This window comes from Amphiura filiformis, chromosome 12, assembly GCF_039555335.1.
Source record: "Amphiura filiformis chromosome 12, Afil_fr2py, whole genome shotgun sequence".
In the NCBI taxonomy this organism is placed as follows: Eukaryota; Metazoa; Echinodermata; class Ophiuroidea; order Amphilepidida; family Amphiuridae; genus Amphiura; species Amphiura filiformis.
The window spans coordinates 55,606,372-55,627,401 of NC_092639.1; the positions used below are offsets into that span (position 1 = coordinate 55,606,372).

The 21,030-nt window shown below is 38.7% G+C and overlaps 1 protein-coding gene across 1 annotated transcript; it reads left to right on the forward strand.

Moving 5' to 3' along the window:
- Positions 1-1,935: 1,935 nt before the first annotated feature.
- Positions 1,936-4,548, forward strand: LOC140166927 (uncharacterized). Its single transcript, XM_072190411.1, has one exon. It carries the CDS (start codon positions 1,936-1,938, stop codon positions 4,546-4,548), a length of 2,613 nt encoding a protein of 870 aa, XP_072046512.1.
- Positions 4,549-21,030: the final 16,482 nt, after the last annotated feature.

Sequence of the window (21,030 nt, forward strand, 5' to 3'; positions counted from 1 at the left end):
TACTTCAAAGATTGAAAAGGAGTACACATACCATGCATGAATATCAAACATTCCTCATTGATAACTTTATAAATAACAAACTTTATTTAAGGAATGGACTTTACCGATTGGCGTATGGCTATGGATTATGTTAAGTGTCATTAACAAAATGGATGTGGGATGGGACTTTTCTTGCTATACTTGCAATTACGTATTTTCTCTCGGTGAGTTATGCCTTTTTGTTTTTACTATGTTCACGGAGGAGGTTTTCCGACATCAAAGACTAATATAGTTCGCTAAATAAACACTTCTGAAAATGTGTTAAGTTGATAATATGATAACGTTTAATCAGTACCTTTTACCATGGGACCATGTTTTGAAAACTTGAGCCGAGGTGGGGGGGGGGCTTTATAAACTTGCTGCTTTCTTCAACGTTATTTTTTGGATACTTATTTACATCGATCTTTATTCTTTCTCATTTCTATTACTCTGGAGTATATTTGGGACCCAATCTGATCCACTCAGGCTAATGTCAGAAATTTTGAAAATTAAGTTACTACCATTAGTAACTTGCTTAGTACCTTCAATCCACGGGTCTCTTGAATACTTGGTTGCAAAGTTATGAACCCTTTATATGCCCATTTTTTATGTTTTTAATTGTTTTTTCTCCTCACTTTTTGCTTATATCTCAGTTTCATTATTGCCGACTATTGGACCAGATCTGGTCAACGAAGATTATTCGTTGTAGCCCACATGTCATTCTGCACCCATTACCTATGGTTGTACACAGCTACCACAATGGTCATGCCACGCCCATTGCATGGACAAGAAATTGGACTTCATGTTCTCTCATGCTATGTTGTATTTCATCTCTTCAAAACATGGTGAGATTGTTCCTATTGTTCTGCATCAATTCTGCCTTCAATTTGCAAATAATTCTATAAGCTTAACTATCCGACTTTGGCTGCTTACTTGCTGGTACTAGTGGTAGTACTACTGTTACTGAACAATGCAGTCATACCAGTTCACCCTCTACTTAGTTATAATAACTCTGAGTGTTCTTCAAATCTTCCACAGGCCGAACAATTTGACCAATGGCCGTACAGATGATATTAGAGCTTCAATCAATCACAAAGTACTACGGAGGCAAGCTGACCTTCCCAACATATTTGTGTTCTGGTTGGAAGAAATGGGTCTGAACTTTGATGACTACACATGCTCATTTTTTTCTGTTCTTGATTATGAGTCGAACAATTATGGCCCATCAACCACGTTTACTTCACTGAAACTTACATACATGAAGGCGAAAATGTTTTTCAGCCCCAAAAGAAATGTGTCCTTAGCCATGGCTCTTCTCCTGTTAGCAGGTGATACTGAGGTTAATCCTGGGCCACGCCCGGTGAAATACCCATGCCTTATCTGCCAAAAACCAGCTAAATGGGGCCAGCAATGTCTCCAGTGCGATCAATGTGACGGCTGGTACCACATCGAGTGTATGAACATGCCAGAAACTCTATACGAGGCCAATGCACATAGTAGTGCAGCGTGGATTTGTTGCCAGTGTGGCCTGCCTAACATCAGCCCCACAATATTCCACACGCTTTCCAGCATTTCGTTATCAAACTCCTTCAGTTGCCTGGATGACACTACCTTATCCCTTTCTGAGGACATTGGGTTACCGATTGCATCATCATCCCCTTCAACCAATCCTCACCGTTCCAAACAGGTTCCCAGTCAATCTCACCACAAAGGTCATCGGAAACTTAAAGTGTTAGTGGTGAATTGTGATGGTTTATACGAAAAAGTTCCCCAGCTTGAGAACATGATTCAGCATCATAATGCAGACATTGTCATTGGAACCTCAGTAGTGCTATCCTCACCACAGAAATTACCCCTCCTGGCTTCATTACTTATAGGAAAGATCGCGCCCATGGGAGGAAAGGCGGTGTCTTTATCATGATCAAAGACGACATAATTGCCACTGAGTGTAATATTATAGAATCTGAGGCTGAACTGACATGGATCGAGATCCACATCCAGCATCAGAAGCCGTTAATTCTGGGCTCCTTTTATCGTCCACCAAAATCTCCTGTTTCCAATCTTGAACAACTTGCAAACTCTCTGTCCGATATCCAATCGAAATTCAAGGACGCAATCATCGTCGTTGCTGGTGACATAAATTTAGCCGATATCGATTGGATCGACCGAATGGTAAAACCTTATGCCATAGAACCTTCAAAATGTGCTTTTCTCCTTGATATGTGCAATGAATTTTTTATGGACCAAATGGTAAAGGAACCAACACGCATTTCGGGTGCAACCAAAAGCATCCTTGATCTCGTTCTCACCACCCATCCCGCATTCATTGAGCAGTGTAAGGTGTATTCCGGGATCAGTGACCATGAGTTAGTCTGTTTCACATTGAACACTAAGCCAAAGCTGAACAGGAAAATTCCCCGCAAAGTGTTCATGTTTGATAAAGCCGACATTAACAACCTGAAAGCTGACATGCTTAATTTTCAGCAAGTGTTCCTATCTAGCGACCCTAACTCAAGATCCGTGGAGTCAAATTGGGACATGTTTACTTCCAAAATTCTTGAGCTTATGGAGAATCATATCCCATCCAAGATTTCTGCTACCCGTCATACAAACCCTTGGATCACTAAAGGGGTGCGGAAGATGAGCAGAAAAAAACAGCGCCTCTACAATAAGGCTATAATGACTCAAAAACAATCTGATTGGGAAGCATACAAGGATTACAGGAAGTTGACCCAAAGAAAGTCCGTCAGAACTATTGGTCCTTCCAAAATAACATGCTCAATAATCCAGAGGATAAATCTAACAAGGCTTTCTGGAGATTTATCAAGTCCAAGAAGCAAGATTCTACTGGCGTTTCTTCTCTCAAGCAAGGCTCCAAGGTCATATTCGACAGCAAGGGGAAAGCCCGGGGGGAAAGCAAACACCTTCAACAACCAGTTCAGGTCAGTTTTTACAACTGAGGAAACATCTAACTTGCCTAAGATGACTGGCTCTGCTTACCCATCTATCAACAACATTGTCGTCTCAACCGAAGGGGTGTTAAAGCTGCTCAAGTCCTTACAGGTCAAGAAAGCGACTGGGCCTGATCTTATCCCTGCCCGTTTTTCGAAGGAATTGGCTGTTGAAACTGCTCCAGTATTAACTGCTATATTCCCACAGTCATTAGACACTGGTACTGTACCCAATGCTTGGAGAATAGCCAACATATCTCCCATATACAAGAAAGGGGACAGGAGTACAGCTTCTAACTACCGCCCTGTTTCAATCACGAGCATATGTAGCAAGCTAATTGAGCACATTATCTTCAGTCAGGTGATGGACCACTATGACACCTTCAACATCCTTACAGACGCCCAGCACGGGTTCCGCCCAGGCCGCTCCTGTGAATCCCAGCTTCTGATAACCACACACGATCTAGCCAGTGCCCTCAACAATAAAGGCCAAGTTGACGCCATTGTGTTGGATTTTTCCAAGGCGTTCGACCGCGTTCCCCACCAGCGCCTCCTCCTGAAACTACAACATTACGGAGTTCGAGGTTCATTACTCGCTTGGGTAGACAACTTCTTAACACAACGCACGCAACGAGTCGTCATCGATGGCCAGGCATCGGAATGGGTCCCCGTCACCTCAGGAGTGCCCCAGGGCACAGTGCTTGGTCCTCTGCTGTTCTTATCATTCATAAATGACCTTCCATCAGGCATTACTTCAAATATCCGGCTCTTCGCAGACGACTGCCTCTTGTACAGACCTATCAACAATTCAGAAGACACACTAGCATTGCAAAAAGATCTTGACATGCTTCACCAGTGGACATCTATTTGGCAAATGAAATTTAACACTGACAAATGTCATTCTATGAGATTCACCCTACGTCGCAATATTATTGACGGCCGATATCATTTAGGGAATAGTGCTCTGACATCTGTTGACAACGACTATCCATATCTTGGCTTGACATTCACCTCCAATCTGTCATGGTCCAAACACATCAGCGGTGTGACAGCCCGTGCAAATAAAATCCTGGGGCTCATCCACAGAAATCTGAGAGGTTGCTCTCGCAAGTTGAAGGAACAAGCCTACATGTCGCTGGTCCGACCACATCTTGAATACACATGTCCAGTCTGGTCTCCATACCATCAAAAAGACATCAATAAAATTGAAAACATACAGAGGCAGGCTGCAAGATTCGTCCTCCACCGATACAGACGGCAAGACAGTGTTTCATCAATGCTTCAAGAATTACAATGGGTCTCCCTCGAGCAAAGGCGAAAAACATCCAGCCTCATTCTCATGTACAAGATATGTAACAACCTTGTGGCAGTCAACCCAGCTCTTTACATGACTCCAATGCTTCCATCCTCTACAAGAGCCTACCATCCCAGTAAATTCAATCCACTACCAGCCCGTATCCAGCTCTTCAAAGCTTCGTTTTTCCCGCGTACAGTCGCCTGGTGGAATTCTCTACCAGTGAGCACCTTGTCTTCTCCAACTTACGAGGTGTTCAGGGGAGCAGTTACTGGTTCAATGTAAGTCCATTTTTACTCGCACTTTGTATAATTATATCGGCACCTTCATTACCTGCACTGCAGGGGAGCAACAAGTTTTCTTCCTTGGCACTACATCCAAACTTATGGACCTTGCCAAGTATTTACGTAGAGGTAGAGGTAGAGGTGTCAATCAATAAAAGAAAAACATAAAGAAAGGTAGGAAAGAAAGAGATAATAGAAAAGGCAAAAATAAAAGGATTATAGAAAAAGATAATAAAAATAAAAGGACGTGAAAGTATTGAAAAACAAGACTGATTTGAAATGAAGACAAGATTAAACAATTTTATTGACTGTATATGCATGATTGACGTTTCTAAATGGTTTCTTTTAAAACTACCACTTCGTTCAGTTTGCGGGAACGTTCTTTTCAAGATATTCTAATATAATACCGAGTAATAAAATAAATCAAAACTTAAATTTCTAAGAAGCACTGTCAATTTAAAACAATACTTGAAGTACTTGAAGTGATGACCAGAATTTGTTATTCACTGTATATGATGATATAGATGATTGACGTTTGTAACGGTCCTTGTATACCACTTCGTTCAGCTTGCAAAAATAATTTGTTTAATTGCTTTGCATAGATCTGACAGTTGATTTGATTGTGAAGCTTTGTGAGTCCATTTGTACACCGACACTTGGAACAACCGGATAACACTCAATCTCGGTAACGTCAACCAAATGGTCAATACTCTCTGGATTGCTTGTTTCAGATAAAGCTCACATAATCATGATTGTTATAGCAATATGAGGAATTACTGAAAAAGGAACAATGATGAAGATTTCATTAATTTTAATGTTGCTCTTCTCTCTATGGTTTGATTTACCACAAGTTGCGTCTCTATTAGACTTCATACCTAATTCAAAGGGTAAGTACCCAGAAAATATATAATGTTTTATATATATTTAAATGTAGTGAATTTAATATTTACACCATCATTCAATACAGAACTGTTGCGTATAGGTGTTGTCACACCTACACTCCTCAGTTGAATGTTTTATATAAAAAGTTTTATTATCGCCTTATATAAAGGGTATAAAACGTTTTAATATTCCACGTTCTAATACTTTTTTTGATAACTAGATGCAAAACATTTTAAGGTTAGACATAGAAACGTATAAAAAACGTATAAAGTTGTTCTCTAAAATCAAGTTTTCTCAGCAATTAAATATCGCAGTGAGAGAAATGTTGGTGCGTTGGATGTAGCCAGGTGGTGGTCGCATTGCATTCTCTAAATTCAGTAAATTTTCATCGTCAACCGTGTAATTGAATGGGATTATTTTGAAATTTTAAAACGCTTGAAATATCACAAACAAATAGGCCTATGTTAATAAATAATATAAATACATGCTAAAACCGTCATGACGATAATGAACCCCACAAAACTAACCGAGTATATGGAAAATGCCATACGGCCGGGCGCGGCGGATTCGCAAGTTGCCGGCGCTATCATGCCATTCGCCGCCTTGATGTAGCTTTATATTATTTTGTGTGTTTATACAAATTTTTAGAATCCGTTTGAAAAATCCTTCGTTTATAAATATCCTTTTTACGCACCATGTAAACGAGACCAAAAACGCGTTCCGTGCAATTATGAATAATGTCACCATTTATCAGAACCAAATATATTACTGATTTATAGGTTATTACATGCGTATCACTTGTTGGGAGTGAAATTGTACAAAATAATGCACTTGTACTGAGATGTTGATGCGTCTAATGCACGAGCCCCTTAGGGGTGCATTAGACACACCAACATCTCAGTACAAGTGCATTATTTTGTACAATTTTTTGAGCAACAAGTGATACGCATTTATTAACCTATTTCATACACGAGAATAACACTTTGACAACATTTGTAAAATTTTTGTAGTGTTTTAGCATTTAAAAGGTTTCAAAAACGTTTCCATAACTTCTATTATAACCCGACATTTAAATGTCATCAAAACGTTTTGAATAAAAGGTTTTAAAAGGGCATTATTGCTCGGACAACATTGTATCATTGGAAAACTAATATTTTGAGGATAATGAAAATGGCTGCTTATTTGAGAAAATAAAGTCGTTATTGATATTCCGCAAATCAGGTTTGGTACCCCTCCCAACAAAATAACCAGTGGAGGCGCTACGAGGGGGGTGTCAAGGGGTGGCATTTGCCCCCCCCCCAAAAAAAAAAAATCTCGTCCTGCCCATGTTTGTCTCCCCCACACTTTCAATGCAAAACCCCAAAATTACACACATTTTCATTTCATTTCATTTCATTTTCATTTTTCATTTCATATTTATTGAAAATAACATCGTGGCAAATAGCCAAATTGCGTCACTTTTTACAATATATTAAAGCATCAAAAAATTATTTACTATTATTATACATAAAAAAATACATATTACAAGAAATAAACATAAGAAAAACATATAATATTCAGAATTATATTGCACATAATTATAAAAGCTTATCTCCACACTCACCCCATCACACCACACTCACACACACCCACCCCTAAGCACACCTCTTACTCCCAGACACAGTGACCACAAATATTACACACATTTACCCTGACATTCACTTTTCCCCACAATCCACCCGACAAAATGTACGGTGCCGCCACTGAAAATATCTCAAGCTACGTCACTGCTAATGGACGTTGGATATAATGCTCAGGACCCGGTTAGGATCTTGTTTTAATTAACATCAGTATTTTCTTTACCATTTCACAGTATCATGTTCGATTGAACTTGGAATGAAAGATAAATCTATGATAAGAGATGACCAGATCTCAGCATCACACCCTGGAGAAGAATATCACGAAATAACCGAAGCGAGAATTACGTCAGAAAGATGTTGGTTACCTCCAGAATCCCACTATGACCCATGGATACAAGTTTCCTTTCCTACACGTCAGCTCCTCAGTGGAATCATCATTAAAGGATGCCGTCACGATGCAAATATTACGTTTTATGTCATGGTGAACAACTTCGATGATGACGAACTCCGGTATATCAATGAGTCCTCACTGAATTACAACACCACGGGCAGTAGTCATAAAGTAAGTTATAGTTATTATTTAGCGAAAATAACCCTATGCTTAATAATTACAATGATGATATTCTAGACCTTTGAAAAAAATACCTTCCACACTTAAGAAAATACAACCGTATCTTCTTTAGTATGGGTGCGTTTTGCAGCCTTTACGTGGAAAAGGTTATGTGCTATAAATTGGGGTGCTTTTGTGTCACATAGTAAAAAAGTTATATGTTTCAAACTTTTTACTTACAAGTCTCATTTGAAGTGGTCCATCCTTCATTTTGACACCTTTTTTATGAAAATAGGTTACCAAATGAGAGAGTAAAGGTAAAAACAATAGCAAAGTAGAGGGATATTCAACCCCCCTCCTCTCCTTTGTCCCCATATACAATCATTGTAAGAAAGTATTATAATGTATTTTATTAACTTGGTCTAGAGGTCTGGGAGTTCATTTAGACATTTCTTTACTAGATTCAATTTTTTATATTTAAAGGGGAGATCAAAGTTACGATACGAGTACTTTCCCTTAATCCGCCTCCCCTAATGCACAACCACCCTTGACACATTTCATTTCAAACGTCATTTATTTTAAAACATGATATTACACTAGCAATATAGAATAAATTGACCTCAATTTAAGACCTAATTGAATCTTCAAGAGAGTGTTTTTAAATGAAATTCATGCTGCACATCAAAATGTAACAAAACCAGCTTTTTGGGTACCCCAGTATATAACGCAGGACCAAAATGCAATGCGTAATATGCTTTTCACGTGAGGAGGCATTCATACATTTTGCCTACAAAGACGGAAAACGCACGTCCAATGTCTGACACGTACACATTGATTTTGGTAGCAATACTGGTATGTGAAAATCATTTAAACCCAGACATTTAAGAAACCACAAAAGAAACCGCAACATCGTTTTTGGTCCTGTAGCGCTATCGGTGCCCGAAGAGGTACTGTGGCACTTTTTATCGTACCCTGAACATTTGTACAGTGTTTTAGTTTTTTACTTAAATGAAAAACAATAATACTATGCAACTGTTAATTATTATGCTTGATACAATTTATTACATCTCCAAGGAGTGGTGGTAATAGGCATCGGTACTTAACCGGGCACCGATAGTTCTATAGGACCAAATTGGATGTGGTTCCTAAATGTATAATTATATTTATGTTTTTAACCATGTTAACAGGTATTTTATGGTATTGCCAATAATTCAACATCACTTGTGATATTTGATGAGGTCGTATTTAGCAGCGTTATTCGAATCCTGCCACGACATTGTACAGACTGTGGTGTGAAATTTGAAATAATGGGATGCGAATCACGTAAGATGTACGAGTATTTAGTTTTATCATCTGCATAAAGCACATGTATTACAGAAGTCATTTCACTCATAATCATGAAAAATGCATTAAAAGATCATATCAATGCTCTAATTAAATGCATATTTCAGTTGTTATACAACCTTATTTGCCTGAAGATTGAAAATGACGTTTGGCTTTTTAATGAGTCTGATGAGCCTGAGCACTTCGTTAAATGTTTTTACACTTTTAAATCAATCATAATCTAGGGAGGGTCGATTTGTCAAAACCAATTAAAATGAGGTCTATGTTCTATAATATTCTATAATGTTCTATATAATTCACAACTAACCAGACGTCCCAGGAAGGTAAGCCTCCAGCATACTTTCCTGTATGCGGCAAGCGGCAGGGCGTTTCAACCAATGACAAGCCTTTATTGTGTCCGTTTGTCTGCAATGCGCGTGCGCCACGCCGCTCAGCGGCAAGCGGCAAGCGGCAGGGTAGTATGAAACCAGCATAAGAACTTGTGGAATTATATATAATAGATTGGATATTCACCGAGTCGACTAGTCTGCTGGTAGCAAGGGGTACATTAAAGGCCCATTCAGTAATTTTCTCATCCGGACGATCGTAAAAATCATCAAAATTCATATTTTGGTACCTTTGTCATTGTCATAGATCTGCTACCATAGCCTGCTAGTGCTTCAGCCGGAAGCTGTGTATTTAAGACAAAATAAGACACATTTTACATGAATCAGTAATTTATATACTGACACTTTATGTATTTGAATGGGGCTCCAACTTTGTCAATACCGCTGTTTTCTTCGTTTTTTGCCAAATTTTTAATTAAAAAAAATCAAAATGACAATTTGAACGACTTATCCTTCACTTTTAAGCAATTTATAAACAATTTTATTTTTTACACTTGCGCTGGGATCACTGAATGGGTCGTTAATTAAATTAAATTAAATTAGTACGATCTTATAATATGAAATTGGTTAATTTTTTTCAAACCTGATTTTTTATTGTTGCATATTTGTAATGTTTACCCATGTCCCAACTTGCACCTATTATGGAATCGGCCAAATTTGTTTGTCTTTGTAGGTCAAAAGAGCAAAGTTCGACATATTATCATAATTTAAGAAATTATGATAATATGTCCTCCATAGAACAGAATGTTAAATGACCAAAATTACCAGTGGCGTTTCTTTCACTTTACCTTATTATTTCAACTTAAATTGGACAGCAACCATTCCTGGCAGTTATTACTAATATTATTTCAACATTTTGAATAAAGAATAACACAATTAAAATTTGACGGAAATCGTACATTAAGGGGGTACTACGCCCCTGGCCAATTTTGTGCTTATTTTGCATTTTTCTCAAAATTTATAGTGAATTGGTGACAAGTAAAATATGTATATTATAGGGGCAAGGGCCACAACTACTGCATTGAAAATTCAGCAACTCAAGGCAAGTAGTTATTGATTTATTGATCAAATATTGGTTTTCCCTCATTTTTGACTGTAACCCCACAACTGCTGTCTGTGTTGAAATAAACTTTCCAGTGCAGTAGTTGTAGTTCTTGCCCCTATAATATACATATCTTACTTGTCACAAATGCGCTATAATTTTTGAGGCAGGGGTGTAGTACCCCCTTAAGGCTTTAAAAAATCATAAAATATATTAAATCAGTATAGGAATATCATCACATACACAAACACTACCATCTCTCACACAAAAAGACGCACCCCAACACGCACCAACAAAGCGTGTAATAACAAACACACTGAAGAAGCAAAAAAAAGGTATCTTGGTTACATTCAATTTAACACTAAATAATTAAAACTGTATTTTGTTGTCCTCGTTAATGCATAATGAATTCAATACAAATAAATCAGTGAAAACATGAAGATGGTGAAGAAAAAGGTTGTGTTATGTTTAAAACGGAATAATTAAAATAGTATTTTGTTGTTCTCGCCAATGCATAATATATTCAAGAGGATGATTTAAGCACTTCCCACCACGCCACTGTGTTGACTTGCGGTTAGCACAGCTGTGTGAGTGAACATGACACCACTGCTCGCACATTGCATTGACGGGCATGGTTAAATTTGAATTTGGACTGACATATTTACAATAAAAACGCATTCAAAATGCTAGTCGATTTCACATTTTATGTTACCTACAGAAGGTGTGAATTATCCTTTATGCATACATCACTTTTGTTCTGAAATCGACCAAGTAATAATGACACACGCACAATTCTTAAACAACATCTTTTGCACAGAATTCAATGGGATTTGAAAAGTAAAGTGGCAGTTGAAACTCTAGTGATAACACGTTTGCAGTGCATGATGGGGCTTCCTTAAATCATCCTCTGATATATTCAATACAGAATCAGTATGTCGGTAAAATATGAAGATGATGAAGAAGACGATTGTATCTGATTTTCTTTGGTGGCTCAATCCGTGCCCGTGCCGACGTATATTAAAGTTAATGTTCACCAAAATACAGGGTGTCCCCAAAAAAGAGGCCCCTCATTGCGCCCTCGTTTTCTCCTATTTCAGACAAATTAACCAAGTATATGTTGGTATGTAAAGAAGCCTTTACCCGTTAGCTTTAATAAACCGAAACAATTATTAAAATCGGCTCATAACTGTTGAAGATATGCCCTTTTACAGAAATGTATCCGTTTTTCACTCTGTCAAAGGAGGAGGTTTGGCTACTTCAAAGATTGAAAAGTGCATATACCATGCATGAATATAAAACATTCCTCGATGATAACTTTATAAAATAACAACTTTATTTAGGGAATGGACTTTAACGGTGGGCTTATGGGTTATGGATTTTGTTAAGTGTCATTAATTTGGGCGAAATTGATGTGGGATGGGACTTATTTTACTATACTTGCAATTACTTTATGTCATGTATGTTTTTCTCGGTTATTTTATGCCTTTTGTTTTATTATGTTTCCTACTTTCTTACTTTATTGTTTCTTGCTTTCTTTTTATTGACAACATAAGTCATTTCTCTTTTTGGAATAAAAGGTAACCCTAAAAAGGGCTGGTTAGTTTGTCTTTGGTTCTTTTGAAGTGAGTTTACTGTGTTGCTCTGCCCTCTACCTGGTTGCCTCCTAGTCCTCATTGCATCAATTGCGTTGCGTACCAACCTTGTGCGCCGGATACTTGCGAATATAGCAGTAATACGTTTGCAAAGATCTTGAATTTTGCCACAAATGAAGAAATCAAGTGGTGTGAGGTCTGGTGATCTTGCAGGCCACTCCACAGCATGACCAATCCCAACCACTCTGTTTGCTATCCGTGGACAGAGTAAAAAACGGATAATTGTCTTTAAAAGAGCATATCTTCAAAAGTTGTGAGCCGATTGAAATAATTGTTTTGATTTATTAAAGCTAACAATTAAAGGTTTCTTAACATACCAAAATATATTTGATCAACTTGTCAAAAATAGGCGAAAAAGATGGCACAATGAAGGGCCTCTTTTTTTGGGACACCCTGTATTATATTGTCGAAATTTAAATTACGAGTAAGACAAAACTTTTTTTTCAGCGCCGCCTGAAGTAAGATTAATCGAAACGACCAGCCCTTCGAACCTAAGCAGATTAGAAGTACGACAACTGAATGGCCAATGGGGTACTATATGTGTCGTCGATGAATTGACCTCACATGCGAACCTGAAATATACAATGAGAGCATTGTGTAAACTTCTTGGATTCAGAGGATATCTTTCACACAGCATAGGACTCAAAGAGTCTGACAATTCGGAATCTTTACCGGTGTTTTTAGGGCTTACTGACGCTACCTTTCCTGACGCATCTTCAATAGAGGATTTTCCAATCAGCAATTGGTCACAGCCAGCATGTGATTCCTCTACAAATATTTACATTTCTTGCTATTCGGGTAATCAGAGTTTATTATTACTCGAGTTCTCTAACAAATCCAGGTACTCACAATTAGTAGTGACGTTTCGCAACCTTACTGGCTGGCTGCTTCTTCTTGACTGAGCTGTATCCAGTACTAGCACTTGCTGTCTTATCTATAGTGTTGCCAGTTGATTTTTCCTGGATAAGCTGGTTGTATGTATGACTGAGAAAATAAGCTGCGCCCCTCTCATTGTTCATAGCTTGCTCGTTGCGCCTCCTGATCCAGATTGATTCCCTTATCCATCTTGGAATCTTATTACATTCACGATGAAGAATTTTGGCCCCTCCCTGATCCATCTGGATCAGGAGGTGCAACGAGCAAGCTGTATGAGAACAAAGGGTAACTCTCGCTGACGTGGGCGCTTTCACATGACTTTCTCTTGATCACTTATTGACAGTAGCCTGCCGTGTAAAGCGTTGTCAGTAACCGATTTATTGGTGGAACCCTTTTGTCCTGAACAAAAGGTACCGCTCGATGAATAGCCCTTCATTACACTAATGATCACACGAGATAGACGGTCGGATTCTATCAAGCATATAATAGGGCATACCCGGGCCCAACAATCACCCCCATATCACATCGTTTTACTAATTAATTGTAAATAAACTCCTCAACAAAAGTTTGGAAAGTTTTTTCAAGCATCAATATCTCAGATGATTTGTGACATGTTTAAACGTGTTGCATATCAATGAATAGCTACTTTATTCCCCTTTACAATGACACCAAATTTGAAACAATCATCTTTTTAACGGCTGAGTACACGTCTTATGAATGTAGTGGGGTCTCAAACACAATGTACCAAATTGACCATTATTCTGTTCTCAAACAACACCAGTCACTAAACCTCATTAGTGGGTTGAAAAGCCATCCATACGCAGCCTGGCACCTTCTCCTCATGCTGCTCACAAGCCTGGTCACACGTTTCTGTGTGATGGCATTCCATTTTTTAACCAGGATTCGTCGCAGGTCATTCAATGTTGTTGCATTGGCTACTCTGGTACCCACAGCACGACCAAGCTGGTCCCATAAATGTTCAATCGGGTTGAGGTCTGGTCTGATGGCAGGCCATTCCATTCACCCTACTCACATTGCCTACATTGGCTCGGGGGAGGGGCGTTATCATCTTGGAAGGTTGCAAAAAAATTGCAGCGTCTGCACAGAATGATTAATTCGGCTAATTCTGTTTGAGACCCACTACATTCACAAGACGTGTACTCAGGCGTAAAAATGGTGATTGTTTCAAATGAGGTGTCATTGTAAAGCGGAGTAAAGTAGCTATCTATTGCTATGCAGCACGATATGAACATGTCACAAATAATCTGAAATACAGATGCTTGAAAAAACTTTCCAAACCTTTGTTGAGGAGTTTATATTAACAAAGGTATTTTTATATCTAGGTAATACAACAAGTGGATAATATCATATAGGTATATAGCAAACAAAATGAGCCTAAAATGACACATATGACCGGCTGGAAGAACTGACCTATGTCAATTTGCCTTATAGATTTGATATACCGCCTTGGAATACGCCCTTCCCGGATAGTAATAAGTTCCCTGATGCCATAATTTGATCGCGCAAGAATGCAATACATGGATAGGACAGAAGTGGACAATTATTAGATTTATTACAAATGTCCGTGATATTAGATGTTGTATTTTTATTGAATTATGCTTTCATTAAATATTTTGTAGTATCACCATTCATCAGTAAACCATCAAGTTCTTTTCCAATAATTACAGAGCAAGATACTTTTCAGTGGAGAGTTGTAAATAATGATTCCGAGCCATCTTATTATGGAAGACTTCAAATACGTAGGAATTCGGGACCATGGGGAGACATCTGCAGAGACGAATCGATCTTTATAATTAGGATAAAGAACATCTGCAAGTCTCTTGGATATCAATCCAACAATCCATTCATATATGCTTGGGAAGGCCAGGGATCTGGCTTTGTCATATGGAGTGAACTCTATCCGCCCGATAGTTATGGAAGCTTGTCAAGTGAAATGATTCATTACAGATATCTTTCAGGTTCTTGGATGAATGCACAATGTAGAAGAAAAGGTGTAGTCTACATTGCTTGCGTTCCAGGTGAGATTTATATGTATGAAATAAAATTAAGTGAATAAGTGATTAAAGTAAGACAAGAAAAATCCTAGACTCACGAAGAATTAAAGATTGGGCATCTATATGAGGAAGAAATTACCCACACACATCCATATTATTGGGCACGGGCAGTCCCCGTTTTGAATCCAATGATAAAATGCCCTCTTTGATACTTCTGAGCCATTTTGACGTGCATGTTTGTGATTGAGCCACATACAGGCCGGGCCCGGCAAAGGTGCTGTAGTAACAATGCCCGGTAACAATGTTATCACTTAAATGGATGGAGCTACGATTAGCTTGAGTGGTGACGGATGAAAAACCTTTAGGGGGTGGTGCAACCCCCTTCATGAGGATACAATTTGTCATTTTAGGCAATGTCGTAAGGGTATTTCAATATGGACGCTTAACAAAAATAATACATACACCAGTATATTGTAAACTCGTCTTTCATAGTTTAAGCTATGTCATCAAAGTTTAAATGTTTTTGTTTACCTTTCTACGATAGGGGATTCAAGGGTAGGGAAATGGCGTCTTGTTAATGGCACTAACCAATATGGAGGACAAGTAGAACATAGATTTGAAGATGAAGACGATTGGAGCTCTACCTGCCATACACCATACGAGAAGTGGGCAAGCAGCGGCCTGTTAGATAATATTTGCTCATATCTCGGATATAAATCTTTGTTATCATATTACTTAAACAATAAATATGAGAGTCCTACAATGTCATCGTTTCCAATAGTAACACGATACAAGAACGTTGATTTTACAAAGCAATGTCACCCACTGAACATTCTATGTTCTCCAAGTAAGTTGATTTCTTTAAGTGCAATTCATTTCCGCAAACTGTCACTACAATCATGCAAATCATGTTAAAGAGACCATATGTGACCGTCCACGGCGAATGAGCCGTAAATTCCTCCCCGGTCAATTTTGTTTTATTTCGTGTTTAAAAATAAACATCATAAACTTAAAAATGGTATATCATTTGACTTCAAACGATATCCAGAAGCGGGGTTATGGTTTGTTAAACTTTGCTCCTTCAACAAAATTATAGCTTTTTACGTTTTTACATGTGTCTCTTTTTCCACATTGCTGGCAATATATATCAAACAGTCATAATTGGCGGTCATTTCAAATCATCCCCAAGTCAACGAGGTTTAAGAAAGTTCTCTCATTGTTAATTGTTGGTTATGCATACCTGTACAAAATACAATGCCTGGTAACCCACCACTTGAACAGGATTTAGGAAAAGCAAACAAAGACCAGAGCTATTAAAAGTTCTATAGCCGGCCATCTAAGGTAGAAGCTTATTATCCACTTCAACAATAGGATTATTGATTAGTTTTTGACTATCAAAATAAGACGGATGTCGGGCCAGCTTAAGTTATCAATGAATACGACCTAAATACGACGATTTAGGGAATTTACGGCTCGTTTGTGCTGCCAGGTCACATATGTTAGATATGTGGCAGAAAAATAGCAAATTTAGAGCTGATCATTTTAGGCTATGGATGCATTGTATCACCCCCACCCACACCCCATTGAGATGGAAAAAGACATTGAAACTTTGCACAGAGGGTCAAGTTCATAATTACTTAAACATTTTCTAAACCCAAACATCGTAATTTTCTAGCAATAAGGATTCAGAAAGAGTATACTTTGACTCATCTTTGACGTACATTAATGCAGTAATGGGCAAAGAGCAACATGGTGACGTCATAGGTCTAATTTTGCCCACACAGACGACGAAAATAAAATTTGCTCTGATTTTGAAGTTCAATGACCTCTACCCACCAAATAAGGTGGAAAGTTGAAATGCTCCATAGCTTATCATGATCAACGCTATAAATACTATATCTCTGCCAAAAACAGCAAATTTAACACGATTTGCATGATTCAGTGGATGTTTTAAGGTATCCTCTGTTCTTCCATGAGGCGCAGGGTATGGTTATCCAATATTTTAACATCCTTGTTGTCAACAGAATGTTTGGAAATGTCCAAATGCGTATAGACAGCCAATCTCCGCAACCAGTGCTGATTCGTCTATGCTGGTATATGCACACAAAGAACAGCTGAAAGAAATGTTTACATAACGTTATGAAAGTATAAACCCTCATAATAATAAGTACAATTTACCTCAGAACTATATAATATTAATCAATTTGGGTAGAACTGATTAACATTGATTTAAATGACATAACATTGATATAAAATTTTACATATTAATTTGGTAAACATTACATAGTTCCTCTCATCTTCTCTGGTTCTGGGAAACGTTTTACTTAACTATTATGACGTTCTATACTTACATAACGTTATGTAAAAATTTATCAGTGCGTCCGTTTTCCATGCGTTTGTTTCGTGTTGCTGATATACAGTTCTTCGCATCCACTGTCTTGACACTGAATTGCATTGCGTAAACGATGTTACTTTGGTTTTCCTTTGGTTGCTTATCCTTGAGATGGTTTGAAAGACACCGGCACCCCTTTGTCTTGAAAGATCATGTAAAGTAACATCTTGATTTATTTCAAAGAAGCGAAAAAAACGTATCATTTGTATTAAGAATTTTAAAAATCGCTGGTATTATTATATAGTCCGTGAGTTTAAATTAATAGGACGCTGTCATATTTCTTTGTAGATGATACCATACCGTTGAGGTTAATCGGCAACGCAACCAAAACAGCCATCGTAGAAGTCTCCAATGGCATATCTTGGGGTAGAATCTGTACTGAAAATTGGAATCATAAACATGCAGATATTGTATGTAGACATTTTGGATACGATGGGGCATTGGTGGCCCTCACCATTCCTTATGAAGGCCCAATAGATGAACAGAAGGAAGTGATTTACAATCCTGCAACGGATAATTGTAAAAACACTCTTGATTCCTGTATTAAACACCCGGTGACTATATATTGTGACTGCAGGAGCGACAATGCCGGTGTTATATGCCGTGAGTGAAAACATATTTCCCGAGTTATGAAATCCAAATATAGCCACCCATTGTTATCTGCTAAATGCTTCTCGACTTCCCAAAATGCCCACATTTCGTCATTTCCTGGGGCGAAAATTAAATGGTGCCGCAGTACAAGCGTCACTTTCCTAGCTATTCAATTTGTTATCACTATGATAAGGCCAACATGTCACTTAGCCTTGGTCCAAGGCAGGGGCTAAAGTCGCCCATCAGAGGTATACCACCCTACGCCATACATAAATTCACCTAGCACCATTTCCCTAAAATCTATTTTTTTCAAAAAAGGAACCTAGTTTGGCGGGGGAGGGCCTCGAACCCATGCCACACCTTGCCGCTATCAAAGCTATCGAACTAATTTCAGTATTATATAGTAGTACCAATGCGCTAGACCGGTCGTCCACCGATTCATAAGTAGCCATCTTTAAATTTGAAGCTATACAGCCTGTCTCAAAAAAAATTGTGCAAGTGAAAAGTGCCCTCTTTGGCAATTAGAAAATACCTTTGTGGCATGATGCTTACACCAACGTCAAGGGCGTAGTCTTAGCTCTCAAATACCGTTTGTTCTTTCAATTTGCTTGTTTCAATCTCGAGATATGTTTAGTTAACAACAAAAGGATAAATTCACAATTGTGCCACATTTACTAGTGCGGGTACTAGGAAGGAGGGCTGTTCATGTAAATCAATGATAGTATCAAGTTTATCAAAGGTTTCTTCGTGAAATCAAAAGAATGCATCAATTACACAACAATATAAAATTGTACGAGTGGATATTCATACGTAGTGGTGTAGCGTAACATCCTATGACGTCATTCTGTCAATCATATGACGTCATCAGTGAGAGATATCCCGATTGTAGACAAGATATCAACACAGCATCACCATCTGCTGAAGACGCTAGTCGGACTAGTGAAAACGTTCCAGGTGAGCGAAAAATAGTGTAGTGTTGAAGTTAAAACTTTAATTTATTTTATCTACCACTACGTATGAATATCCACTCGTATATTTTACACGAATTTGGCAGTGATTGCCTTCGTCTACTACGAGAACATGAGAAAACATCACTCAAACTAACGCGATTTAGAAATCATCTGCGTTTTAATCTGACTTGTTTTAATAGCCAGGTAACACCTAAATATCTACTTTTACCATCATATGTAATGAAAGGATATCGTGCAGATAATATCATAAAGCGGGCAGAAAGATCATTACTTAACGAGTGTATTCGTCAGACCAATTTTACATTGGATATTTTGAAGGAAAAACATCGTATTGTTGAAGGTAAACTTCGCGGGGAATTACCGGAAGTAGCGTGGAAGCGAGTGACCGAGTCCATCAATCAGGTCGAAGGTCGCGAACAGGAGGAGGTGAAACGGGGCCACTTGTGTTATTGACGCAACAGCGTATGAGGAGAATGCTAATGCTCTTCTACAAGATGAGAATGTTTATGAAAAGCTAAAGAAAGACCCTACACAGAAATATCAAACCAAACTCATCAAATTATTGAAAGATCTCAAGGAGAAAGGTGCCATTGACTCTAGAACTTATTGGAAGTTGTATCCTACCGTGTGTGACGTACCAAAATTTTATGGTTTAATTAAAATCCATAAAGCCGGTGCCCCACTCAGACCGATCATTTCTAGCATCGGATCGGTTACTTACGAACTTGCGCGGTTTGTGTCTAGGATCATCTCTCCTCTCATTAGCAACACTGATCACCATATCACCAATACTCAATTGTGGAAAATATTCGCGATTTGAAGTTGGAATCGGATGAATCCCTTGTATCATTTGATGTGTCAGCGCTTTTCACTTCCATCCCTGTTGACAAGACACTTGAAGTCGTCGGTGAACTTTTAAGGAGTGATACCAGCTGGAAGAAAGGTGAGGCTGAAAATCTTGAGCCTGAGCAAGTGCTTGACTGTCTGAGCTTCTGTCTTGACACCTCGTATTGCGTATTTCGTGATACTTTTTATCTTCAGCGCTATGGATGTGCCATGGGAAGTTCTTGCAGTCCGCTTTCCGCTGACGCCTATATGGAATAGTTCGAAAGCCAGGCACTAACATCTGCCCCCCACCCGCCGCGTGTTTGGAAGAGATATGTGGATGATACCTTCGTGGTCATAAAAACTGTGCATATCGAGGAATTTACCGATCATATCAATAACATTGATCCTAACATCAAATTTACGCGGGAGGAAGAGGAAGACGGTAAACTTCCTTTCCTTGACACTTTGGTTTGTCGCCAGCCGGACGGAACTCTTAAAGTCAAGGTTTATAGAAAACCTACTCACACAGAGCAATATTTGAACTTTACCTCTCATCATCCACTGGAGCACAATCTCAGTGTTGTTACAACGCTACTCCACCGTGCGGAAACCGTCGTCACAGACCCGACAGATAAAGCAGAGGAGATTGCTCATGTGAAGAGCTGAAGGACTGCGGTTACCAAGACTGGACTTTCTTTCGTGGTCAGCCCAAAGAAAAAGACAGTTCTTCTCAGAACCGTGACACAGAAACAGCTAACAAAGGTTTTGTCACCTTACCTTACATAGAAGGTCTTTCTGAGAAGCTACGCAGAGCGTTCAGGACTGCGGGAGTTTCAACCACCTTCAAACCTCAAAATACACTGAGGAGTGCACTTGTAGCCCCTAAAGACAAGACAGAACCCGTTAAACAATCTGGGATTGTGTATCAAATTGACTGTGCTGATTGTGATGCGAGTTATATCGGCGAGTCTGCCAGGAAACTTGAGAAAAGGCTTAGTGAACACAAGTCTACTGCCGGCAGCTCTAAATCAGTGGTCAGAGAACATGTAGTGAGATCTAATGGTCACCAGATTGATTGGGAAAACGTTAAGGTGCTCGAACGGGAGCAAAAAGATAATTCTTGAAGCCATCCAAATAAGGACTCAAAAACCGAGACTAAATCGTGACCAAGGACTAGAAATAGATCCTATTTGGGATAACTTGCTGATGCCCAGGGGGGCGGCGCTACATCGTAACATCCTATGACGTCATTCTGTCAATCATATGACGTCATCAGTGAGAGATATCCCGACTGTAGACAAGATATCAACACAGCATCACAATCTGCTGAAGACG

Excerpts from the sequence above, each read along its gene's own strand:
- LOC140166927 (XM_072190411.1), top strand. The coding sequence starts at position 1,936 with ATGATCAAAGACGACATAATTGCCACTGAGTGTAATATTATAGAATCT.